The following is a 27,749-nucleotide window of genomic DNA, read 5'->3' as shown; positions in this document are numbered from 1 at the left end:
AGCTTACTTGATGGATAACTGTAAGGTTTGTTAACTGAGGGTATACAATTATATGGCACTTTTCCAGAAGTTATATAGCATACTAACCCATTCAAAGGTTGGTAAATTTAAACTTCAGTTATTTGAAGGTCAAATAATTGACAAATCACTAGAGAGAGAGTATGTGTGTAAATGTATAAAGCAGAACAGACAATAGTGTGATCATTACTTTGGTGAGTAATCACAGAAGGTTAGTGTGAAATGGTTGTTTGATAGCCATATTAGGTAATTTACAAATAGTTCTGTTTATATATAGATTTGTTCTACATGCCTGTCATAAACTTGAAAGATATGTGTATTCTGTACATCAAAACTATCAAAAAGAAATGTCTCAATAAACACAAATTCAAAAACTTTGCATTTGACATTGACAGTCTGCAATGCACATAAATGCAAAATGTCAAGGATCAAAAACTGATGTCCAAAGCAATCTCCATCCTCTGCATGAAAGTTGCTGACTGGTGTTTTTTCACAGTGCATGCATATTCAACATGTTCCTGGAGTTCATCAGTATTTCCCACTTGGGTGGGAAATATTGATAAAGATCATATGACTGAGAGTGCTATGTAATTTGCCCACTTCGACCACTCCTTCCTTCAGGAAACCTTGGATCAAGATACCTTCTGGCCTCAGGACAGGATGGTGCTCCATCATCATCACGACATAGCTGAGAGTGTTTTCGACAAATATACGACCCTATTAATTTGTCTCCAAAGATGATCTGCCCATATAGTGATGGAAAATTGCTGCTGATGTCTTGACTAAATAACTGCAGATGGATTTTGATTTGCCCACATGTGTTTATTGTGAGAATTGAAAACATCATTGTGAGTGAACATTGCCTCTCTGTGAAACGTACACAAGTGATATCCTTGAACTTGCATACATCGTTATATAAACTATAGACAATACCTGTCTGACAGCCTCTGCAGATCAATTGGTGCCAACAGTGAGCCCTTTGGTTGGAAAGACCCGAGTTCAAATCTCATCTAGTATGTGAGGAACCTTTATAAGGGCTTTTGAATTGATGGTGAGCTAGCCAGTCTCATACAGAGGTGGCAGGGTTTCATACACTAGCTTTGTAGTCTTGGTTGCTTCAGCCTTAAATCCAAAACAAACAAACAAAAACCTATCCCGGAAATGGTATGGGTAAAGCCTGGTTTCATGCAGATGGATGAGAGATATCCTCTTCTCCAGTAATCCTCCATGTGCTGGGTGCATGGATTCCATGCTACTAGATGCAGTGTGTTTTCCTCACTTTCCATACCCACATGGTCCTTTATTTTATTTCATATTCTTTCTTTTGTTTCATATTGCAGTCTAAAAGATGCTGTGAGCCAAAAGACAGCAAAACATGTAGAAGAATTATTTTAGTTTTTAATCTATGATTTTAACTCATTCTAATTATTTATATAACAATACTGTGCTCACAAACACTATGATGAAGGTAAGTAATCATTCAAAAAGCACAGAATTTTACAATCCAGGAAAATCTCTTGATAAAGCTGATGTGATGTATGTGCATTTCAGTTGACACATCCATAATAAAAATGCATGTTGGTCAGTTTTAGAGTGAACACAACTCCATTCACTTTTCATGTGAGATTCTTGTTATTTGCAATCACATGATTCATTGAGTTGTGTCTGCTTTACCTATTGCAGTGTTTGTGTTGAAACTACGTTGGGCTGCATCCCAGGAATATAAAACTTCTTGGCTCTTGTTTATTGGATCATTTTTTTGTTAGTTTTAAGGTGTAGAATGACAGGGAATGTGGTATTACCTTGTATGTGTTCAGAAACCTGTTTTACCTTCATTCGTACATTATGTAAATCACACAGAGAAGTTGCAGCTTATCTGAACATTATTATATATTCTGCTTCTGTGATCATCTTATGCATTGAAGTTGACATTCAGTTATTAACTTCCAAAAGTAATTCATAATTGCTGTTTGTATTATAGCTTGTAAAGAAGCATATAGCAATGTTACTGAATTAGACTCCTGTGCCAGTGGCTGTAAAGGACAGATCTCTGATATATCACATCAAAAGGTAAATATATTTAGTTGCATTTGTTTAATAGTGACATTTGAACTTTGAAGAAATAGCCTGTATTAGTAAGGACCTCATCTGCTTGATGAATTAATGGTGTGATTAAGAAAAACAAATAATTAGTGTCTTGGTTTCTTTAATTTATAGTATAACCGAGTGGAAAAACTTCCAACAACTCTCTCTCTAATCCAGAGTATTTTAATAATAAGGTGTGACACCTTTTGGCAACTTGTATATAAAAATATGACTTCTGCATTACTTCAACCTTGGTACCACCCCTGGGTCTGGCTCCCACTGATGAGACCTCAATAAAGGTTGAAACCGGTCTGGATAGTGGCCCTTCCCATAATGCATAGCATTATACATACCCATAAAGATACGTGCTTTGCATTATGGGATATCAAGGCAAGTGATTTGAAGTCGTCATTATTATTTGACACCTCCAGGGAGTCCAAGACTCATCAAGGGAGGGCACCTACTCTACAGCTCTCCATATCCACCACTCAACCTCATCCACCAACCATATCATCTACACCAGTGCCATCTACTGTCCAACACCACCACTGGTATTTTCACAGAAATCAAATACATCCATGCCGATGGCAGGATTTGAACCTGCAGCCTTTTGGCTGGAGAGCGGATACGCTAACCACTCGGCCAACCAGACCGGCCATTAGCTTCTATATACGAGTTGCCATGTCCTGATTATATTTCAAATGCAAACTGTTTGCTTACACTTGGATAAAGGATTAAACCAAGCATATAATTCTTGGTATCTTTAATATTTTTATTTATAGTATAACCAAGTTTGAAAACTTCCAACAAATTATTCCTGCATTCTCCAAGTTAGCTGTAGTGCCCAGTGGACTGTGAATTATGAATTCATGTTCTTATCTGTATTCTCTTTAAAATTCAGTTGTTTGTTTATCTCACACAACTAGTAAATCTGTGTTTCATAAACCAAGAAAAAAAAAAGTTTAAATGACAAACTAATCTCAGCATTGAGAACAGATGAACAGAACAAAACATAATGATCTTGGGTCTTTTTATGAAAAGCTTTTTTATCATACTGTAAATAAAAAATACTCCCATTTGTGATATTTTGCCATTCATCAAAAATGATAAAATCATGAAAAAGCCCGAAGATGATTATTTTCATTCCACTTTGCTAGCATGGCAGAATGGATTGCAGTGATGCTATCCACTCAGATAACCAGGCTAACAAAGGCTATCACCAGTATATTGGGTTTCAACTCCTACTAACATGTTTTTTTTTTCTTCTTTTTTTAGGTGGTAGGTAATCTTTAGCGTTCTGGCATTACTGCTTATGATAGGTTAATCCTATCTGCATTCTCTGCTATGTCTGTAAATTGAATTTGTTCTTTTAGTTGATTTGCTTATTTTGTGGGATGAAAAATTGGTTTCTGGAAGGTAAAAAACCTTCTATCTCTGTAGGAGAATGACAAACTCATCTTCACACTTTGACCCCATGAGATGAACCATTTTCACTTAAAGTAAGCCAGTGAACAAACCATTGATACATTTTGAGGGGTAGCATATATGAAGGTAGTCTGAAATGTTCTTGGCCTAACAATCAAAAAATGAATTTATAATTTCAATAATTATTTTTATTTTTCAACATAATCTCCCTTAAGACTAATACAGAAAGAGATGGCATGAGACCGGAACAGGCCACATGGCCTAAATTCCATGTTAGGAAGAAGAAGAAGAAGACTAATACATTTCTTTCAGCGATACTCCAGCGCCATTATCCCATCCCTATAGCAGTTCTCAGTAAGATCTGCAAAATACCCCTCTACAGCTGCAATCACCTCTTGATTCGAAGAAAAATGCTGACCAGAGAGGAAGAGATAGAAGTCAGAGGGAGCCAAATCTGGAGAATAGGGTGGATGTTCCAACAATTCATAGTGCCTTAATTTTCCCATTGCCAAAAATACCTTTGTGGGCAGATGCATTTTCCTGATGAAAGATGATTTATTTCTTCTGCAAACCAGGTCTTTTCTCATGAATTTTTTTGCCTAGTCTTGTTAAAAGATTGGAATAATATTTCCAGGTTATTGTTTTACCCTTTTCAAGATAATTAATACAGAAAATGCCTTTAGCATCCCAAAACACCGATGCTATAACCTTTCCTGCTGATGGAACCGAATTTGTTTTCTTTGGCACTGAACAACCGGCTTCTGTCCACTGTTTTGACTGCTGTTTGGATTCTGGTATGTAATGGTGAATCCAAGTCTCATCCATAGTAATAAATCAACACACAAAATCAGTTTTATTCTTGTTAAAATGCTCCAAGCACTGTTCAGAGATTTTCATGCAAGTGCGTTTTTGATCTGCTGCAAGCAAGCACAGCACCCATCTTGTGCAAAGCTTTTAAAATTCTATACATTAATTCTTCTCTTCTTCTTTGAAGCCCAGTTGTCAGCAGCTTTTTCGTAATTAAAATCTTTTGGATCTGGTCCCTCCAGTGAAATCAGCATCAGATTATTTAGAATGTTCTGACTGATGTGATTCCTCATACAGGTTTTTATCCTTTTTAATGCAGAGATAGTTTTGCTAAATTTGGAAAAGACTCTTTGAGCTCAGATGTTGTTGCTAATTTCAACAGTATTTGTCTCTTTTGAAATGCCTATAGTCTCAGCAATTTCACACACTTTGACTTGCCACTCATCCACCATATTGTGCACTTGATCAATGATTTCTGGTGTTGTTACACTTTTTGGATGTCCTTCGCGTGGATCATCTTCAAGGCCAGTATGCCACATTTAAACTTGGCAGCACATTTCTTAATGAACAGTTAAATGAACCTTCTGTTATAAAGAATTTTATAAATGCAGGATACTCGATTTTATCCATTTCAAGGGATACAGACAACACTTTTGCTTGAGACAGCTGTATAAAACAAACTACTTGATAGAATGACTTGCAATTTCACATGGATGCTTATGACAGATGTACCAACTTAGTCAAAAAAAAATATTGCCTATAGTGTTGCCATCTATAGTCGAGGCCGAGAACTTTTCAGACTGCCATTGTATATATACAAAACATTGGTAGAAGGGTAACATAAATTCTCAAAATTCGGACAGCTAAATGTAATTGTTTGTGAAACAGATATTATGTTTGGAGTATTTTCTAGTTATGGAAAATTGTGAAGTTAGCTACTGAAACAGTAACAAAACAGAAGTTAGATAACATCATCATAAGATGTCTTGATGAAAAATTATAGAAACAACATGTCGTATTTTGTGTTACTGAGACTAAAAAGACTAAAACAGCTATAATTTTTCTACATAATGATTTATTAAAAGTACCAGGCATTACAGAAAGAGTGAAGGAGTGATAGCATCATTCTCTGCTAAATGTGAAGATAAACTTATTGAATGGGAGCAGTTTCAAGTAAAATGATGTGGACAAATTTCAAATTGGAAAATTAGACAATTGGACCAGGACATTTGTTAGTGTCTGGATCTAGTTGGGAAGAGGTAGATGGATTTTTCAAGTCAGAGAGAGCAGCTGATATTAAGAAACAGCTAGTTTTTCTTGGAGACCAAAATATAGTACATCCTCACTTGCTAGAGCTTTGCTTGACTTTGTGCCAAGAATAGTCAATTCATGCTGAAGGGGAGAAAGAAATGAAGGATGTACGAATTGGTAGCCATCATGTGCTTTCTTGTCTGTCGCTGTACTAGTAGTAGCTTGATTTTTGTTGTCGCTTTTTTGCATTAATTTTTTTAATATTAATTTGTATAATGGATCCAGTACAGTCAACAAGTTCTGATGTTAAACCTTTCAGTAGCTCTTGCAAAAGAATATTGAATAATGTGCTGACATTCTGCGAAAAAGAATCGTTAGAAAGCAGTCTCCTTGTGCCCCTTTCTCAAGTCATAAAACGTGCAAGTGCAATTGCGGGTGTATCGCAGTCGACTGTTAAAAGAATTCGTAGGGAATCAAAAGATGAAGGTAAGCCAAAATTTTAATCTCTTAATAAGCACCAGAGAAAGAAAACCATGGAAAACATAGCTTTTAATGATTTTGATGTAGACGTTATAAGAAGAACTCTTCAAGAATTTTATGTGGTCGAAAAAAAAGAGTGCCAACTGTTCTGAAATTGATTCCTGTGCTGAAAGAAAAATTAATTTTCCTTGGAAAAGAGAAACTTTAAAGAAAATACTTCATTAAATCGGATTTTGTTTCAAAAAGTCCCAGAATAAAAGGAAACTTATCATTGTTTTTCTGTATAATTATTTTTATTTTATACAAAACTTTCTTAAAAAATAAATTTCGTTAAATTTTTATTTTATGTTATACTTTTTTTAATTTTGTTAATACTCTATGTACATTTTTTCCAACTGTTATACAAGCACTTTAAAAACTACAATGTTCGTAAAAGAAAAGCTAAATTTTCTGACCTGTAATAATAAACAAACTCATCCCAGAAGACGGATTGATTATCCTATTATCGGAATGGATTCTCCTCTTTGTGACATGTGCAGAAGTGTCAAAGGGTCTCGCATCTGTGGGCGTACTATAGCAGAGTGGAAAATGAATACCTGACATGCAGAAATGTTTTTGGAAAATTTGGAGACATACAAAGATAATAAATGGTAAGAACCTGTTGGATTTCAAGACATAGACCAGTCATCACTGACAGCATATTCCAGCATAAAGATGTACATTAATTCATATGGGAAGAACATGAGAAAAATAGAAAAATCTTGACTCTGTTGATATTTGTATCTTCAGACTGCAAGATATCAATATACAGGAATATATACAGTATTTGGAATATGAAGTAACTTGAGCAGGATAAAAATGAATTAAAGTCGAACAGGTTTTGGATGTTAAGTAAACATTAGGAATGTGCTTTATGTTATGAGTACTCTGAACAAGTTGGTGTAAAAAAACATTCAAACATCTGTGAGACTGTGATTCTGGGGTGCAGGGGACTGGAGGGTATAGTTTAAAATATTTTTGTGCTTGCTTGATATTCTGTTGTCGTTCATATTATTTTGTTAATCTTTATCCTTCATTTACCATAACTAAACATTTGATTAAAATATTCAATTTGAAGTTCTTTATTAACATACGTAGCCTACACAAGTCTAAATAAGTGTACATTTCGACTCCAGAGCAATGGTCTCTGGTTTACTTTTGCTTTATTCTTTGATCACATGATCATTGTTGTGTGTGTGTGTGTGTGTGTGTGTGTGTGTGTGTGTGTGTGTGTGTGTGTGTGTGTGTGTGTGTGTGTGTGTGTGTAAACTTTTAAATTGACATAAAAAAGGTTGAAAATAAAAGGAAGGGTGGGTGTGATCATGAATTGGCATAGCAAGCTAGCTTTTCTGTGGGCAGAGAATCTAGTGTTCTGTGTGTCAAATTTGTTGAACCAGTAGTATGGTTCACCTACTGCTTATCTTTCCCCTCTCCCTTTTTTTTTTCATTGAGTCACCAGTTCAAGCTGTGATTTTAGTGTTGATTTTCCCTCTAAAACATAAAGCTGACCTTGAACACTTTTTGGAGTAGTATACTGTTTTTCAGTATACAGTAGGAATTGCTAAGTTACAGAGTTAATGTCATGAGTTTGTATCTTCTTTTCTCCTATAAAAGATAAAAATAACAATTATTAATCAGTCTGAGTGCTGTTTGCTATTTTTGATATATTTTGTTTAAATTGTGTGCGATCAATTCACCAAATATATTTTAGTAATACTTAATTGATCAGTGTTTATTTTTCTTTACAATAGCTAGCACATCAGCAAACTCTCCATCTTCTTACACCATTGTTGTACATTAGAGAAGCATATAATACCCTTGCTAACCATGTACGTAAACTTATCACTACAAGTTGGACACTTTACTTGCAGCAAGACACAGGCCAGGTAGTAGTTGTGAAATCTCATCCTGAGGTTATTGCAGAAAGTATTGTGCCTGATGAATGTGAGTATGATTACAACTAAGTGTTTTCTGAGTTTTTGAAAGTTCTTTCAAAAACAATTTGATTAAAATTGCTTATTTTCACACATAAAATAACTAAAATTCTTTATGAATGTGAGTATGATTAAAACTAAGTATTTCCTGAGTTTTTGAAAGTTGTTTTGTAAACAATTTTATTAAAATTGCTTATTTTTACACACACACACACCTAAAAAAATCGCACAAAAATTTATTCTAATATACAGTAGTGAACATTAATCGAACATTCACATTTTAAAGAAATATTTTAATTTTGCAAGAAAATAAGTACGAAAATGAAACTCTAACCTTACCTAATAATTTATATGTGCTCCTCTTGTAAGGAAAAGTAAGGAAATAAATGCTGCTTCGAAACTGACCAAAAAAAAATTTAACAGCATCAATGTGTGAATGTACTCTGAAGATCAAAAGACTAAATAAGGTAGGTGACAAATGGATGAATAAAGGGTGAACTGCTTATCCAACTCAGTTATCATTTACTGTAGAAAATGATTAACTTTCTACAGTAAAAATCAACTACCCTTCCAAAACCATATTGCCCTTGTAAATATCATATTCATATCGCATTCTTGTTCTGCCTTTAGCAAGTTTGGTTGGGCAAGCTTAGTGTATCCTCTCTCGCTCTCTCTTTCACCAACAGGCTGCAAGTTCAAATCTCACCTTTAACATGGATATTTGTGATTGTCTTTGGGTAGGAGATGAGCTTCATCACTTGGCCAAGATTGGATCACCATCTTGGATACTGGAGGTCTGAAGTGGTGTGAAAAGTTTCCATGTTTGATCTCTAGAGCAAGGTTTTCAGATTATGTAAAAAATAAGTAAAAATGCAAACAAAAATTTAACCCACCCATGGTACTGGCATACAGTAGTGAACAAGTTAATCTGAACACTCACATTTTAAAGAAAAATTTTAATTTTGCGAGAAAATAAGTACAAAAATTAAACTATCTGCTCCTCTTGTTTCTAATAAGTTCATTCTCTTAGGAATGACTCTACCAACATAGAACACATTTTTCTTATTTCTACATTTTGAAACCATACTTTTATAATGGATTGTATTAAGTTATCCTTTGTATCACAATTTAATTTTCCAAGTCTCTTTTTTCACTATGGCCTACAAATTTTCTATTGGGTTAATTACGTGGCCACTGAAGCAATTGGTTCTTGTGATTTTTAAGGAACTTTTTCACTTTTTTTGAAGAGTGGCATGGAGTGAGATCATGTTGGAAGATGAGTTCTTTGTCTTTCTGGATCTGTGGGACCACTCTTTTCTCCAGTATTTTTATGTATTGGGCACTTTTAATCATACCATCAGCAGGTGCAAGTGATCCTGGACCACTTGTGCCTGTTGATCCTGGGTGTTTAAGAGCTTGTTGAAGGCGGGTGGGAAAAGTCTTCCCGGCAGCTGATTTGTGAACATAGGTTTCCCACTCTCCTTAGACAAAGAAATAGCTTTCATCTGAGGATAACCCTTCTTCCACTTCTCAATAGTCCAATCTTTGTACACTTTTGCCCACTGGAGCCTCTTTCCTGCATAGCTTTCATGGAAAAAAAACTACTATGCTTCTTCTTCTTTAAGTGTCATCCCTTAAAAGGAGATTGGCAACCATGTCATGGAACGTTTTTCTTTCTTTTGCTGCTCTTGGACATTTGTGGTAATTCAAGCCAGTCCACTCCTCAATGTCTTCAAACCACATTCTCCTGGGTCTACCTCTACCCCCTTTTTCCCTCCAGTTTTGCTTCTAATATTAGTTCCTGAATGCTGTCTTGTCTAATTAGATGTCCAAAATATTTAACTTCATCATCATCAAATTCCTGACATGTACCTTAAAGGGGTTCCAGGATATTATGATAATACTACATGAAAAACTTACATCATTACTAACTTCCTATCAACAAATTTTTTCCAAATCAATCTGTTATCTGTCAAGACTCCAACATTATCAGATCTTATATTTCTGTCTTCTAAGGCACTATTTCTTCGTCTGGGTCTTTTTCCTGCAAACCTGGCAGAGAACACTTGTTTTGTTAATCTTTCTTCTCCTATTCTGTTTAAGTGACGATACCACCTGAGATTAGCTCTGCTAACACATTCCTGGATGCTAACAATGTCAAGTTCTTTCTATATATCCTTTTTTTTTAATATGATATGACATTGCCATTGATGCCATCTGTTTATGCCCCTAATCTTTCTCAGGACTCTCATATCTGTGGTCTCTAGTCTTTGTTCAAGTGTTTTATTTCTAACTCAGCACTCAGATCCATAAGTTAAAATTGGTTTAAACACTGTCTTATATACAGGTAATTTAGTGTTTTGACTAATTTCTCTCTTATTCCATATAAATTTATTCAGTGTTGACTTCCTACCATACTGGTTTTGTTGATTCTGTTGTCTATTTCCATATTTAATTTACCGTTTTCACTAAAAATTGTGTCTAAGTAGCTGAAATGTTTTACTTGTTCTATAGGTTCTCTAGTCACGATGCAGTTTATATTTTCATTGTCTTTGTCTTGTTATTGCTGATTTTCATACCAAATTTATTACAGCAGTTATTCAATTTAATCAGGGAATCTTTCAGACTTGTACTAGATTTATTTAAAAGTATATTCTACAAATGGGGCTTTGGAAAGCATTGCCAAAGTATATATTTCCTAGTCAGAAAATGCCGACCAGACCTGTTGGTGGTAGATGTCTTTCATCACCAGTGAAATACCATCACTTTGCTTTATTAAAGACCTGAAGTGGCTGCAGCCATGTTTGGTCACTAGAGCAAGGGTTCCAGTTTCTGTCTCTCCTTTTCCTCCCACATGTCATCCTTCTCCCATTCAAGGATACAGCAGTAAAATGGTTCTGCAGGTTGGCCACTGGCCACTTACGAACTGGCAAAATTAGTGGCCGCAGGATTTGACACTAGCTGATCTGGAAGCCTCCAGATTCATTACTAATTGGTTCAATCCTGTGCACTAACCAGTGGCCAACCTGCAGAACCATTTTACTGCTGTATCCTTGAATGGGAGAAGGATGACATGTGGGAGGAAAAGGAGAGACAGAAACTGGAACCCTTGCTCTAGTGACCAAACATGGCTGCAGCCACTTCAGGTCTTTAATAAAGCAAAGTGATGGTATTTCACTGGTGATGAAAGACATCTACCACCAACAGGTCTGGTCGGCATTTTCTGACTAGGAAATATATACTTTGGCAATGCTTTCCAAAGCCCCATTTGTAGAAGAGCTGAATAACATCTCCAATTTTAATATCTTGATATTAGGTTTAATAACTGTTCTTAATAATCCTTCTTAATATCATATTCCTTCATAATGTGATCCATATAGATAATGAATAACAGAGGGGATAATGTACATCCTTGTCTGATAACATTAAACCACCTTCCTGTACTTCCTTCAGTTCTAACTGCTGACTTACAACTCAAATAAAGACTAAGTATTGAATAGCTTTTCTCTTGGTACCTTGTCATATGCCATTTGGAGGTCTACAAAACTTAAATACAGATCTTTGTTATATTGCCATGATTTCTCAACGAACCCTTTCATAATCCTTCTCACTGTTAAGTATACTTGCATAAATCTTGCCAGGAACACTCAGTAGGGAAATACCTCTAATTCTCATATTCAGTTTTTAGGCTTTTGATGGCTTTATCTACTTCAAGTATGGATATGTATTCCTGATTATATGCCTGCTGAGTGTTTTTTGCCACTGTGCTGTCTTCACTGCTTGTTTCATTTATCAATTTTTCAAAGTAATTACTCCTTACTTCAAGGATATCTTTTTTTTCTGTTTTCATGTCAACTTTATCATCTCTAATTCCTTTTACAGCACTTTTCTCCATTTCTGAGCTTTTTCAAGTCTCCAGAATATTTTGCCATTTCTGATATTTATTTTCTATGTTTTTACCAAGGTTTTCCATGACTTTTGTTTAGCTAATTTTACATAGTGTTTAGCTTTCTGACTTATTTGCCAGGAACTTTTGATATGCTTTCTTATTTTCCTTTATTGCCTCCTTAACTTCCTGTGTCCACCATGGAGTTTTGATTTTTCTATCCTTGCAGACACATGCTCTCTTGCTGAATCAATGAGTGTTTTCTTCAGGGCTTGCCACTGAATCTCCAAGGTTTGGTTCCTGTTCTCAAACTCTTTCATTTTTTCTTGAATAATGTTTGTGTATTTTAGTCTACAGTTCACATCTGAGAGCTGCTCAACTTTTATTTGTTTAAATCTTACATGTTCTTTTCAGTATGAAATTCAGTTTTTATCTTGCTCAAGACTAAATGGTGATCTCTTCCCATTTCAGATCCTGTGTAAATACACTCTGATGTCCTGCACAAGTAAAAAAACATCACTATCAACAATAACATAGTCAATGAGAATTTTCTTATTCCTTGCCTCTTCTCTCTATTTGAATTTGTGCACACTTTTATGATGGAACATTGTGTTAGTAATAACCAGTCCATGTCCTGAGCAGAAATCTAACAAGTATTTGTCATTATATGCTTTGCTCTTTTCTACAAATTTTCCCAAATATTTCTGTTTTCTGACAGTCATTTCCTACTCTGCTATTTAGATCTCCAACAAGGACCACCTTTTCCTTTTTCATTATGTCAATTGCTTTCTCTGAAGCCTCAAAAAATTGCTTTACTTCTACCTTAGTAGAACCTTCAATGGGATCATAGCACAAATAAGTCTCATTGTCCAGTTTCTCATTCTGATAGTTGTCCACATTATTGCCTGCCATTCAAGAAGTTAGCCTCATATTTAGCATTGAATACTATAGCTACTCCTTTTCCCTGGTTGTTATTGCCTGAATATAAGATTTTGTATTTATTGCTTAGAAAGATCTCACCAGTTTTTGTCTTTTTTTTTTTTTTTTTTTCGGTCACCCCTATTATGTTGATTTGGTATACTTATCCAATTCTTCTGCTGGTTCCATTTCTTTGCCATTCAGGCTTATGTTGATCGTACTGATATTAAACTTTGGTGATGTTGAATTGGGATGTATTTAAGGATTTGTTCCAGTAGCTGACTTTTCGCTGTTAGCTTTGGTTCCATGGTGCAAACAACAGGGTTTAACTGGGGGATGCCCCACCTGACATGAAATTCTGTCATGTTGTACCATCATTTTACATTGTTGTTTAAGCCAATAAGAATACAGTTTGGTCAGCTGAATTCCAAATTTCTAGCCCATCCTTGTTAGTTCAGTATCCAGATAGATACTTAACAGGGTGCAACACAAGGTGAGGATTCAACATTAGGTCAGAAGCCCTGATCTCTGCCTTTCTTTTAAAGAAAGGCAGACAACCAATCTGTTATACAGCTTTGACCTTTAAACACCCCAATATTTGTTTTTTGATGATTTTCATTTTTGCTTTCTTTAAAACATCTTCATTTTTCATTTTCTCTGTTCATGATATTTTCAGCATTCTTCTGATGGTCCATATTTCAAAAGCTTCTAATTTTTTCTCTGCTTCTTTATTTAAAATCCAAGTTTCACTATTGTAGAGAAGGCTTGACCAGATATAGCGCTTTGTTAATCTTTTTCTTGTGTCTGTGTTAATGTCTCTGGATGTTATTTTTATTTCTTTAAGGGAATTTCCTCCTTCTGCAAACATTTGTCCCAAATATATAAAAGATTTAACCTGTTCAATTTTCTTTTTATTTGATTGATTGATCTCATCCATCCCTTTAGGACAGGTAGAGTCCCCTAATGAGAGGTTCACAATGAAATTAATGTGGCCAGTTCGTCACTCCTTGCTGCATCCCCTAAGGGTAGTATTCATGACTGTGACCCGTGTGTGTTCACGGTACCAGTTTGCCTGCTTGTGGGATGAAAAAACCCTGCTGTCCACACCCAAGACCAGCTAACTTGGCTATGGCTGAGGAAGATCCTTAAGCTCCTCACGTCATCAACGGGAATTGAACCTAGGACACTCCTTCCCCCAGGCATATGGTTGCGAGGTGCAGAGCCACTAGGCTAACTGCAGTGACAATTTTCTTTTGGCTAACAGTTATATTTAGTTTCTTAATTGTTGGTCCTTTTGAGTTGATCATGCACTTTGTTTCTTCAGGTTGATAATTAATCCCATCTCTAAGCTTCTGTTGTATATTTCTGTGACTAAGTTTTGAAGATCATCTTCAGATTCTGCAATAAGGACCATGTCATCTGCATATCTAAAGTTGAAGTTCCAACTTTTACACCCCTTCAATTCTATCTTTAAAAACTTGTTCACTATATATATTATACAATAAGGTGATAAGTCCTCCTTATCTCATTTCTTTTTTTTATTTCAAAGCTGTCAGAATATTAATTTTTGTATTTTATTCAGGCCATTTGATTCCAGTATATATTTGTCATTATGCGTAGATCTTTTCCTTTTAGACCATTATTCTGTACAATATGTATTAATTTCTTGTGAACTATTGAATCAAATGCTTTGGTGTAATCAATAAAACAAAGGTACAAAATATATGCTTTGCTGGTTATCAAGGTTTCTTTTGCGTAATGTTTTCAAATTGAAAATTCCTTCTTGTACCCTTATCTTTTTGGAAATCTGATTGAGTGTCATCCATTTCTATTGACAAAATGCATTTTATTCTTTCTAGGATTATTCTCATTAACATTTTCGTGACATGACTTGCCAAACTTATTAATCTATGTTCTGAACATTGAGAAGTTCTTGAAGTTTTGGGGATAGTAACAAAGATGGATTGTCTTAGATCATCAGGAATGTACCCTGTATCATATATATTAGTGAAAATAATTTTTAGATAATTAATTGTGTTTTCATTTACTTTCTTCAACATTTCGACTGGGATCTGATCAGGGCCTGGTGTTTTACTTGTTTCCATTTGGCGTATAGCATATTCTATTTCTTCGTGTGTAATTGGTTCACCATACATATTTTGTATATCTGATGCCTCTGTTAACAAAAAGAAAATTGAACAGGTTCAGTCTTTTATATATTTGGGACAAATGTTTACAGACAGAGGAAATTCCCTTAAAGAAATAAAAAGAAGAATAGAAATAGCAAGAAAAGCCTTTACTGATATGAAAACTGTTCTAACATCCAGAGACATTAATATAGACACAAGAAAAAGATTAAAAAAATGCTATATCTGGTCAAGCCTTCTCTACAACAGTGAAACTTGGACTCTAAATAAAGAAGCAGAGAAAAAATTAGAAGCTTTCGAAATGTGGACCATCAGAAGACTGTTGAAAACATCATGGACAGAGAAAATGAAAAACGAAGATGTTTTAAAGAAAGCAAAAATGAAAAGAACATTAATGAAAATAATTAAAGAGCGAAAACTTAAATATTTTGGACATCTAACCAGACAAGAAGGCATTCAGAAATTAATATTAGAAGGGAAATTGGATGGAAAAAGAGGAAGTGGTAGACCCAGGAGAATGTGGTTCAAAGACATTAAGGACTGGACTGGCTTGAATTACCAAAAATGTTCCAGAGCAGCAAAAGAAAGAAAAAGGTTCCGTGATATGGTTGCCAACCTCCTTCTAGGAGATGACACTTGAAGAAGAAGGTGCCTCTGTGCAATCAGAGTCAAACAGTTCTTTTCCATATTCTTTCCATTTTTTTATATCTTTTGTTTCTAGTAATAATTTTCTAATTTGATCTTTTATACAAAGATGATGGTTGAAGTTTTTCTTTTTATTTGTCAGAGCTTTAATTGATTTATGCATTTCTTTACTATTGTTTGTTGTCCAATTCCTCTATTTCTTTATATTTTCCATTTAGCCACTTGTCTTTACCCTTCTGTACATTTTTTTATCATTTTACTAAGTATTTTATACTGCTGTGTGTTTTTCTTTTGTCTTCTTTCATTCATAAGTTCAAATATTGATTCTGTCATCCTGGGTTTTTTCTTATTGTATTTAATTTTTGAAATAATCTTGTTGGCTGTCTCGTATATTGTACTTCTAAATTTTGACCATCTTTTTTAATTTACTTCTCATTTTGCTGAGTCTTTTGCTGTCTTCTGTTTTATATCCTACATTATCTAATTTTTTCCTAATTTATGAGTTAAACGTCATTATGTTGTCAGGTATATTCAGAATTGTCAAGTCAAGCCTTTCAATATGATTGTTTTTAGAAATGTTTTTTAGTTTGATCTTTAAAGTAGACACAACAATATTCCTGAACCTATATCAGCACCTGGGTATGTTTTAGTGTTGGTTATATTATTTTATTATTATTATTATTATTACATGACACTTCCAGGTCTTCTTTGGGAGGGCAATCAAAGGACTCATTGAGGGAGGGCAATCTACCCTTTTGCCTTCTACTTTGCTAAATACATCTCACCTCTCCACTACTACTTAATTCCCTACTACGGCGCTACTATCATGAGCGGCATCTACCACCCATCATCATCACCACTAACAACAGTATTTTTTGTCTGTAAATTGCATGTGTTCTGTAGGTCAATTTGTCTGTACACAGGATGAAAAACCCAAGTTTCTGAGAGAAAAAGCTCTGCTACCTCCATATGACATCAGCTAACTTACATTCAATTGAAAACGCTCATATAAGGATTCCCCTCATCACGATGAGAATTGAACCCAGGTCTTTTCCAGTCGAAGAGCACAATGTTCTGCTGTTCTTCCAATTTCACTATGGAAGACACCATTATTATTTAGTATCATTTATCATTATAAAATCTATTCGATTTCTTATAGGATTATCAAGGTTTGTCCAGGTATAGAGTCAAGTACAGAATGCGACATCAAATAGCATTGTTTCCAGCTAACACACATTAACAGTGAGGTGCTTAAGGGTCAAAGCTGTATAACTGAGAGGAGACCACCACATAGCCTTTAAAGGAATGTGGAGAACCGCCCAGGGCTTCTGACCTAATGTCCAATCCTCACCTTCTTGTGGTGCACCTTATTGGGTATCTACCTGGATACTGAACGAATGAGGATGGGCTGGCAATTTGGGATTTAGCTGACCAAATTGTATATTCTTATTGGCTTAAACCAAAATACAAAATGATGGTACAACATGACAGAATTTCATTCCGGCTGGGGGCGTCGCCCTGTTAAACAAGGCTCCCGCTGTTTTCGCCAGGGAACCAGGGCAAAACAATGAAAAGTCAGCTACTGGAACAAATCTGAAAACACACCCCAACTCAACATCACCAGAGTTAAAGATCAGTACTATGAACATAAGAAGCCTGAATGGCAAAGAAATGGAGCTAGCTGAGGAATTAGATAAGTACCATATTGACATAATAGGGGGTGACTGAAACAAAAAAGACATAAATGGTGAGATCTTTCTAAGCAATAAATACAAAATGTTATACTCGGGCAATGACAATCAGGGAAAAGAAGGAGTAGCCATAGTATTCAACATTAAATACAAGGCTAATCTTATAAAACCCTGATTGATTCAGCCAGAGAGGCATGTGGTGTGGTTGTCTACAAGGATAAGAAAATCAGAACTCTATGGTGGACAGATGAAGTTAAAGAGGCAGTGAGGAAAAGAAGAAAGCATATCAAAAGTTCCTGGCAAATAAGTCAGCTAGTGCTCTTAGAGAATACAGAGACAAATGTAAGAAAGCTAAACACTGCTGAAAACTAGCTAAACAAAAGTCATGGTAAGATTTTGGTAAGAACATAGAAAATAAATATCAAGAAGGTGGCAAGATATTCTGGAGGTTGTTGAAGAAGCTCAGAAATGGAGGAAAGAGTGTTGTAAAAGGAATTAGAGATGAAAAAGGTGACATGGGAACTGCAGAAAAGGATATCCTTGAAGTATGGATATATATGAAGTAATTACTTCGAAATAATTACTTATTTCGATATATTATGAAGTAATTACTTCGAAAAATTGCTAAACGAAACAAACAGTGAAAGCACAGTGATAAAAAAAAAAACACTCGACAGGCATATAATTATGAATGCATATCCATATTTGAAGTAGAAAAAGTCATCAAGGCCTGGATAGAGGGACAAATTAACGATGATTGGAGTAGAGCTCTCATAGTTCCCACATATAAAAAAGGAAATAAAACTTAATGTGATAATTACAGAGGTATTTCCTTACTGAGTGTTCCTGGTAAGATTTATTCTCAACCGTTTCTCAAGTATTCTTGAGAAACGGTTGAGAAGAATTGTGGAAGAAAAGCTTGCTGAAGAACAAGCTGGATTCAGGCCAGATAGAGGCTGTCAGGATCAGATCTTCACTTTATGACAAATAGTTGAGAAATCATGGGAATATAACAAAGATCTGTATTTAAGTTTTTTAGATCTGGAAAAGGCATATGACAAGGTGCAAGGAGAGAAGCTATTCAAAACGCTACATGTGTCAATGGGGCATTATATCAAGCAATACTTAGTCTTTATTTGAGTTGTGAGTCAGCAGTTAGAATTGAAGGAAGATGGTTTGATGTTAAATCTGGTGTCAGATAAGACTGTACATAATCCCCTCTGTTATTTATTATCTATATGGATCACATTATGAAGGAAAGTGGTATTAAACCTGATATCTTTGTTTTATGCGGATGATGTTATACTTCTAAATAAATCTGCTACAAGTCTGTAAGATTCCCTGACTAAATTGAATAACTGTTGTAATAGATATGGTATGAAGGTCAGCAGTAACAAGACAAAGACAATGAAAATAGGCAGAATCATTGAAAATGTCAACTGTGTTGTGAATGGAGAACCTGTGGAACAAGTAAAACATTTCAGCTACTTAGGCACGATTTTTAGTGAAGATGGTAAATTAAATATGGAAATAGACAACAGAATCATCAAAGCTGGCATGGTAGGAAGTCAGTTGAATAAATTCATATGGAATAAGAGAGAAATTAGTTGGAACATTAAATTAGCTGTACAAGACAGTGTTCAAACTGTTCAAACCAGTTTTAACTTATGGATCTGAGAGCTGGGTCAGAAGTAAAACACTTGACCAAAAACTAGAGACCACAGATATGAGAGTCCTGAGAAAGATTAGGGGCATGAACAGATGGCATCAATGGCAAAATCTATTAAAAACGAGGATATTAGGAAAGAACTCAACATTGTCAGCATCCAGGAATGCATTAGCAGAGCCAATCTTAAGTGGTATGGTCACTTAAACAGAATGGGCAAGGAAAGATTACCAAAACATGTGTTCTCTGCCAGGTTGGCAGGAAAACGACCCAGAGGAAGACCAAGATATAGGTGGATTGATACAGTAAAAAGTGCCTTAGACACTAGAAATATAAGATCTGATAATGTTGGAGTCTTGACAAGTAACAGACTGATTTGGAGGAAAATTGTAGATAGGAAGTTAGTAATGATGTAAATTTTTCATGTAGTACTATCATATCCTGTACACCCCTTGAGGGTACATGACAGGAATTTGATGATGATGACGCATTAATGGTTGTATAGATATGTTATTTGGTTTTTTAACGAACTTTTTTGATGTTAATAATACCAACAAGTGGTCTAATTTTCGTAATTTCTTGTAGTTTGTACTTTAAACTGTTAGTTCTCTTTAGTCCCGAAGATGTTAGTCTGATGATTAACGAAACTTGTTGGGTTTGTTTTTTAGTATTTGTTTAGTTTTAAAAAGCAGAATAATTCGATTGAACTTCTTAAGCACAGAAATCTCCGCATGATTAAATTTAAATCTGGTGATGTGAATCTCACTCACAGATTTGTGAGTGAGATTTACATAAACAGTATTGTTGGTGGTAAGAGTTAAGTTTACTGGTCTCATGTGAAATTGATTGTATTCAAGTTCAGAGACTAGTCATGGAACTTTTTTCAAGTCACTTTAGGCCTCTGATAAACATTCACACTATTCAGTGAAATTCATGTTTCCTAAACATATTAAGGTATACATGTCATGGCAGGTTTCAGACATGTAGCTTGTTTGTTAGTGAGGATTTATTATTCAGCCAATGCTAGTGAAATAATGTATCATTTTCTTTTTCACTGATGATAATGTGGGAAAATGCAGAAGTGTCACAGATTTTATATATTTTAGAGGTCTGCACCTATATAATTCAGGTGTGTTTTGTGGGGGTTTCAGAAACAAATGTTGTGTTTTAAAACCAGTTGAAAATTTTCTTGGATGTTATACATTCATTCTCCTTTGATATTCATTTTTATATTTCTTGTGAACAAATGTGAAATGAAATTAAAGTTGGGGAGGGCGGGTGCGTTTAGTCATCACTTCATAATTTATATCCTGTTAATTTGTTAGTACAGGTAACCCTCAAATAACGCGAATGTTAGGTTCCATGGAAATGCTGTGTTATATAAATCATATTATGTGAGACACAGATCACATAGAAAAGGTAAGGTTCTGTTCCAAAATCGTTTTTTTTTTTTTTTTTTTTTAATTATATGAATAGCAACTGACATATCCAACAAAAAAAAATATTTTTATTTAATTCAGGCAATTCATGTAAGTTAAGAAAACAAAAACTATGAAACAAATACATAGTATAAAATTATAAAAATTACAAATGGTATGTAAACTTCATTGCATATAATGCATGAATGTTTTAGGCAAAATAAAATAAAGTGCTTATTTGAATCGTCATCACTGTCTTCAAAACTAACATTTCGTAGATGTTCTTTATTCACAAGTGGCCGGATGTCGTCATCACTTGAAATCTCTTGGACATCATTTGTATAATTCTCATTGCATGACTACTTTATATATTTATATTGCATGATTACTTTATATTGTTGACTTCTTGTGTTATCAAGAAGTCAGTAATAAGGCCTTGCTTACCACAATTGTCTCATGAATTTTCCGAAGCACTCCATTGAGGGATCATTATCAGTAAAATAACTTCCTAACTTTCTTGCTAAGTCCAATCCTTCTGTTAATTTCTTTAATGGATTCATCACCCTCAGAATCTTCGGCAGAACTTTCCCCACCATTTGGTTCAACATCATCTATTAATTATACCAGTTCCTCCGCATTTAAATCTGTTTCCCCATCAATTAATTCACTAATTTCGTTTTCAACCATGTCGCAAAAATGTGTGTGACGTTTATTATATGACTCAGCTCGGCATCCAACTCCAGTGGATACTGAGCTTAATTATTGGGTTGGCAAATAAGTTCGTTCAGTTTATGCGTTAGTACAAGTTTATGGTGGTTCGCCTGTCGGTATTGTTGCGCTACCGTGCAATGCTATTGTGCAGTTGAAAGGCAACATTTCACATAACCTTTCAGTGAATTTTCATTCGCCCTACTTCAGTTGCATGTGTGTGTAACATATAACACGTACATTACTGGCATAGTTTGCTTTTTTATGCAGCACATATGGGGATGGTGCCTTAACAGAACGTGTATGCCAAAAATGGTTTGCCAAATTCCGTTCTGGAGATTCTGATGTCAGTGATTCGCCTCACGCTGGTCACCCAACCAAGGTTGATTCGAGTGTTGTGAAGGATATCGTCGACAAAAATCTGCCACAAACAGTGCGGGAGATTGCTGCAGTACTGAACATATCCCATACAAGTGTTGAAAACCATTTGCACAAGCTGAGATGTGTTTTAAAACTCAATGTTTGGGTGCCACATGAATTGACCGAGGCCAATATGACTGCTCACATATCCATCTGTGATTCGCTGCAACGTCACCAAGAAAACGACCCAATTTTGAAATGGATGATTACCGGAGATGAAAAATGGATCATGTACGGTAATGTGGTACGTAAAAGATCATGGGGGTACAAGAGTGAACCGCCGCAAACAACCTCAAAAGCGGGATTGCACCCAAAGAAGATCATGTTCTCTGTGTGGTGGGATTATAAAGGTGTAGTCTACTACGAGGTGTTACCATCAGGCAGAACGATTGATTCAACTGTCTATTGCTCACAGTTAACGCAACTGGCCCGTGCAATTAGCACAAAACGTCCTGAATTGGCAAATCGGAAAGGAGTTGTCTTTCACCACAACACCAGACCCACACATCGTTAACAACCTGGAGTAAATTGTTATGTCTTATCTGGGATGTTTTGCCACATCCTCCGTATTCACTGGACCTGGCACCTTCCGATTACCACTTATTCCGATCGTTGCAGAATTCTCTGAACAGGAAAGCCTTTGCTAATGAGAAGGCTGTCAAAAGACACCTAGGTCAGTTTTTCGCCAGTAAACCTCAGGAGTTTTATGAACGCTGCATAATGAAGTTGGTAGACAGGTGGCAAGAGGTCATTGATAAAGAGGGTCAATATATAACTGACTAGTATGTATTATATATATTAAATAAAATGTGTTTCATTCCACTCTGAAAAACCGAACAAACTTATTTGCCAACCCAATATATTTATGTAACTCACTAGAAAATAAAATGCTCAGCTTGAGATTAACACAGTTACAATTTTTAATGTGCTTTCCAAGCAGGAAATTAAGATAATTTTCAAGAACACTTTATACGATAAACAATTGATGTACATGCATGCTAAAGGGTATTTTCCTTAATATAAATTTGCTACTTATGGACAGACACAAATTTAGCATAGATAGATTTGATTTTTAAGTCGCGCAGTGAAAAATATATGAAAAGATAGAGGGTACTACAATTTGTAGACTGTTATTTCGAAACCATGTATAAGTACCGTGTTGAACAAGGGTTACAACAATTTGTAGATCATGCTATATCAAAACCGCGTTGTATAAGTACCACATTATATGAGGGTTACCTGTATTTACTAACATAGTCTGCAAGAAATTAGGAAGTTGTTGCCTGGATAATAACTGTACTGCAAAAGTGACACAAAGCAGTGAATTTTAAACAACATAAATCATTTTTTAAGAGGATATAGAAACTAAAATTTAGATTGTTTTTATTAATACATTTTTCAGCCTCAGATTCTAATATATATATATATATATATATGTTGTTTTTCTCTATATTGGCTTCTTCTGTTTATTTTCAAGAATATTCTTTGGTTAAATACAAACTACTTACATTCCTTAGATCATGATATATCTCAATATATAATATACAAGACTTTTCGTAAAGTCACACATTATAAGGATGTTATTTATTGTATGGATACACTATCTTGTATTAGTGACAGTATATTATGACTGATAGGAGACATGCTTGAGGAGATGTGACATTTTCAGAGTAGACTTAATGAAAGAGGTCATTTAAGGGTCAGAGCTGTATAACTAGGAGACTTCCACATAGCTTACACATAATGTAAACTGGCTAGGGTATCCATGCAGTGACTGAATGAACAAAGATGGGCTGACAGTGTTGTACTTAGTTGAACAATAAGTCCCAGTTTCTATATTGACTTGAACCACACACAAATATGAATAACAGACTTATGGTCAGATGTCATCTAGAGCATCATCTAGTTAAATGTGGCTCCTACTGTTTAAATTGTGTAACTGGGATGCATGTGAAAAAATAAAATACTGTAATAGTTTTGTGCTAACAGTATCGAACATCAGTACCATCAACATTAAAAGTGTCAGTGGAAAAGAAAAATTACATAAATATCAGATCATTGTAATTAGTAAGATAGTATATTTGGGCAATAATGGTTAAGGAAAAGATGATAGCACTAAACACAAAGATAAACTACTGGAATGGAAGGCATTTCAAGTAAGCCACATTTCAAAATGGAAATTGGACAGTGAGATCTCTTTGTGCCTATAATCTCACCTAGTTAGTACTAGCAGGTACTTACCATTGTTATTCAAGTCATGGATAATTATTACTAATACTCTGATCCAGCATATATGCATAAATTCACATGTGGGAATGCACAAGATATAAGAAAACTTTTATTGATAATAAAAGTTTTCAGGATATACAAGAGTATACAGGGGATTTGAAAGAAGTAGTGATCACTATCTAGTTTTGTGCAGTATAATGAGTATCACATTGAAAAGAACAATATATATATACCAAAGTTTTTAAAAGAATCAAGATTGAGAGGCTGTTAGAAATGAACTGGAGACTCAAATATACAAATATTATTGTAGAAAAGGTTAAAAATTTGAAAACAAGAACCTAACCTTAGCAATCCAGCAGAAAAATCTGAAGAAAAAATTTAACTAGGAATTAAAGTTGCACATAAGGATTTAAAAAAAAAAAAAAATCAGATATTTGTCGTGACTCGAAGTCAGAGGTGCTCCTGAAAAAGAAGAGCATGGTTGAGAGAAGAACTGGATAAGGTTGTTTTGGAGATCTTAACATTGTGGTATTAGTTAAATAGTTAAAAGATAAGGACCATCTGTCACAATAGTGTAATGGATAGTTCCTTATTTTCTGTTTTTCCATATTTGAGCATTTTCTTGAATATCTTCTAATCCAGCTCTCTCTCTCTCCCCACATTACTCTTTTTTTTTTTTAAGGAAGATCCAGGTTTCATTTATATAGTGCTACTGAATTAACTAACCTGTCATTGAGACATAATCTGTTTGTAATTGTTGGCTTGTTATTTGTCCATAGTAGTTTTAGTTTTTGGGGTGCTGGTGCTGCTTTTGCAATTTTTGTTCTAATATCCTGTCTTAATCTCCCATCCTTATTATAGATATTGCTTAGGTATTTAAACTAGTCAACTTCTTTTGTGTGTATCCTCACGTAGGATTTTTTTTCAGTTTCTGCCACAGCACTTCCTTCTTGGTCAGCAGATATTTGTCATTGTTTTTGATTTTACAGTACTTATGGTTAAGCCATATTTTTTAAGCATATGAGCTTTGTGGTGATTTCCTGAAGATCTGATTTCTTTTCTGCTAGGAGATCAATATCATCAGCAAACTTTAGATGGTTTCTTCTTCTTCTTCTTACTGTCACTCCAATATCACACTTTTCTAGGGCTTCATTTACAACATATTCGAGAATGCAGTTAAATAACATTAGTGATAATTTGCATCCCTGTCTTGCTCCATGCTCCACAGAAAAGAAGTGCTATAATTCCCCTTGATTTCAATCAATTCAGTACATGAATACAGAGATTCAGTCAATTGGGTTATTTGCTATCTATTCCACACAATGTTGCACAATTTTCCAAAAAGCTTCATGCCAAATAGAATCAAAGGCTTTCTGTGGGGCAATAAAATTGACACATTACTTTATTATGTTCTGTGTATTTTTCTCCAATGATATGGAGCGTAAATATATGGTCAGTTGTACTCCTGGTCTTTCTAAATTCATCCTGGAAGTCTGAAAATCCGAATTTCATTGAGAGTAAGATATCCAGAAATATTTTTCTTGGATGGCTAATGAGGGTAATTGTCCTAAAATTATTGCATTTTTTGCTGTTTCTTGTTTTGAATGGAAATAACTACATCAATCTTTTGGGCAGATTTCAATGTTCCACTCCTGCTGGTAAATTTTGTGAGGTGTACTAACAACATGTTCTCTCACTTTAAATAGTTCTGATGGGATATTGTCATTTCCTGCTGTTTTTCTTGTTTTGAAAATATTTTTTATTTGCAGTATATAGACAGTGAAATTTAAACCAATGTTATCTTATGAATCTGGAAGTTTCATTAGAAATTGAACAGTTTAGTGACTTAAGGTACAAATTTGAGAGTTCCAAGTTTGATTATGGGAATGAATGTATGTCAGCAATCACAGAATTGTATTAAAAAACGAAGATGCAAGAAACTTTACATTATTAGCATTCAAGAATGTCAAAATAGATGTGATCACTTAAACAGAATGGGAGAAGAAAAGTTAGTCATACAGTATTTGATTTTAATATGGCTGGATAGAAGAACAAGATCTATGTTGATGGATGAAGTTAGCAACACCTCTTTAGAAGACCAAAATTTCATTTTGACAGGCTTGGAGACCCAACAATAATGGATTAATTTTGAAGAAAATTGTTGAAGGAAGCTAGTAATAATGTAAACTTAATTACATAGTACTGTAATATAGTATTAAAGGTATGTATCATAAATGATAACATAATGACAAAAGAAGTTCATCAATTTCCTAATATGTACTCTTGAGGGGATGTTCAGGCAATTATGGCAGCACCACATAATTAATTTTATCTATCTATCTACCTATCTAACCACGCTCTAAACAAAGACGAAATCTCTATACTTAACAAAGGTTTAAATTTTGCTATAGCACCGAAAACGATAGACAAACTTGAAGTTATTTGTAATATGGAAAGAGGCCTAAGATTCATACCTAATAACATAGCAGACAAAATACGTATAGGAACTGCGAACATTTTAAACCATAACAAAACAATAACAAGCAACATAACTAAACATGAATTAACAGCGATAAAATCACTTAAAACAAATCCGAACATAGTAATAACCAGAGCTGATAAAGGAAATGCCACTGTCATTTTAAACCGTACCACTTATATAGAAAAAATTAATCTGCTGGTCTCTGACAATAACACATACAAATTAGTTAACTACAACCCAACTAACAGAACAAAAAACAAAACAGAGAAACTACTTAAATCGATTACCACATGGCCCGAAGATACAGTCAAAAAACTGTTCCCTCATTACGCGCGCTCCCCTAGAATTTACGGGCTACCAAAAATTCACAAAGAAAACACCCCGCTAAGACCTATCATTGAAGGAATTGATAGCCTGACGTATCACTTAGCCAAAATATTTGCGGCAACACTCAAGGAGTTGGTAGGTCATTCCCCTTCCTATATCAAAAACAAACAACACTTCATAAACATCATCAAAGACATTACATTAGAAAAAGATGATTTATTAGTCAGTTTTGATGTCTCTGCCCTCTTTACGAATGTCCCAATCAATGACACAATCCTTCTCCTACAGAACAAATTCCCTCCAGATATCACGGCGCTTTTTGCGCATGTATTACGGTCGGGTTATTTTGTATGGTAAAACGCCTTGTACTTACAAAAAGAAGGCACAGCCATGGGCTTGCCATTATTCCCCCCCCCCCCCCCTATTGCTAACTTTTACATGGAACATTTTGAGCAACTTGCCCTAGATTCCTCCCCTCTAAAACCCAAAGTCTGGCTTAGATACATTGACGATGTTTTCGCGATCTGGTCCCATGGCCGCCAGACATTAGACACATTCCTTAGCCACCTAAACAAACAACACAAACGCATACAGTTCACAATTGAAATTGAAAAACACAACACACTTCCGTTTCTAGATACACTTGTCACACGTCTTCCCTCAGGCAATCTTTCCTTCACTGTTTACTGAAAACCGACACGTATGGGACAATATATACACAAAAACTAGGTGTCATCAACACGCTAAAAAACAGAGCTCAGATGATTTGTTCCAGTGAACAGGCACTGAAAGACGAGTTTAAAATTATCAGTAATAACCTACAAAAAAACGGATACAGCCAAAATACTATAAACAAAATTCTCTACAAAACCACAATAAAAAACAAAGACAAACCAGACTACAGTAAAACTATAACCATTCCCTACATTAAAGGAATATCAGACAAAATAAACAGAGTACTACAAAAGTACAACCCCAAAGCCACCTTTAAACCTCCTGCAAAATTAAAAAGCTTACTCAACTCATCCAAAGACCCACTCCCTCCACTAGCTCACCCTGAAGTATACCAGATTTATTGTACTTGCAACATACCATATATAGGAGAAACAGGACGCACTATTCCTATTAGACAAAAAGAACATAAACGACACATTAAATATAATAATTATGGTG

At 34.9% G+C, this 27,749-nt stretch overlaps 1 protein-coding gene across 1 annotated transcript in view; it reads left to right on the top strand.

Annotated features, from left to right (window-relative positions):
- The window catches only part of LOC150097445 (transmembrane protein 59-like), a 99,445-nt gene that overhangs the window by 42,700 nt on the left and 28,996 nt on the right, over positions 1-27,749 (top strand). Inside the window, exons 3-4 of the mRNA XM_090407199.1 lie at positions 2,000-2,088; positions 7,857-8,049. Coding sequence (XP_090263325.1) covers positions 2,000-2,088; positions 7,857-8,049 — 282 coding nt within the window. The remainder of the gene's footprint in view (positions 1-1,999; positions 2,089-7,856; positions 8,050-27,749) is intronic.

This window comes from Typopeltis vanoorti, chromosome 17 (assembly GCF_054136105.1).
Source record: "Typopeltis vanoorti isolate ZY-2024b chromosome 17, IOZ_Tvanoo_1.0, whole genome shotgun sequence".
NCBI lineage: Eukaryota > Metazoa > Arthropoda > Arachnida > Uropygi > Thelyphonidae > Typopeltis > Typopeltis vanoorti.
Note: the sequence above shows the minus strand (reverse complement) of the source record. Positions and strands in the feature narration are given on the sequence as shown.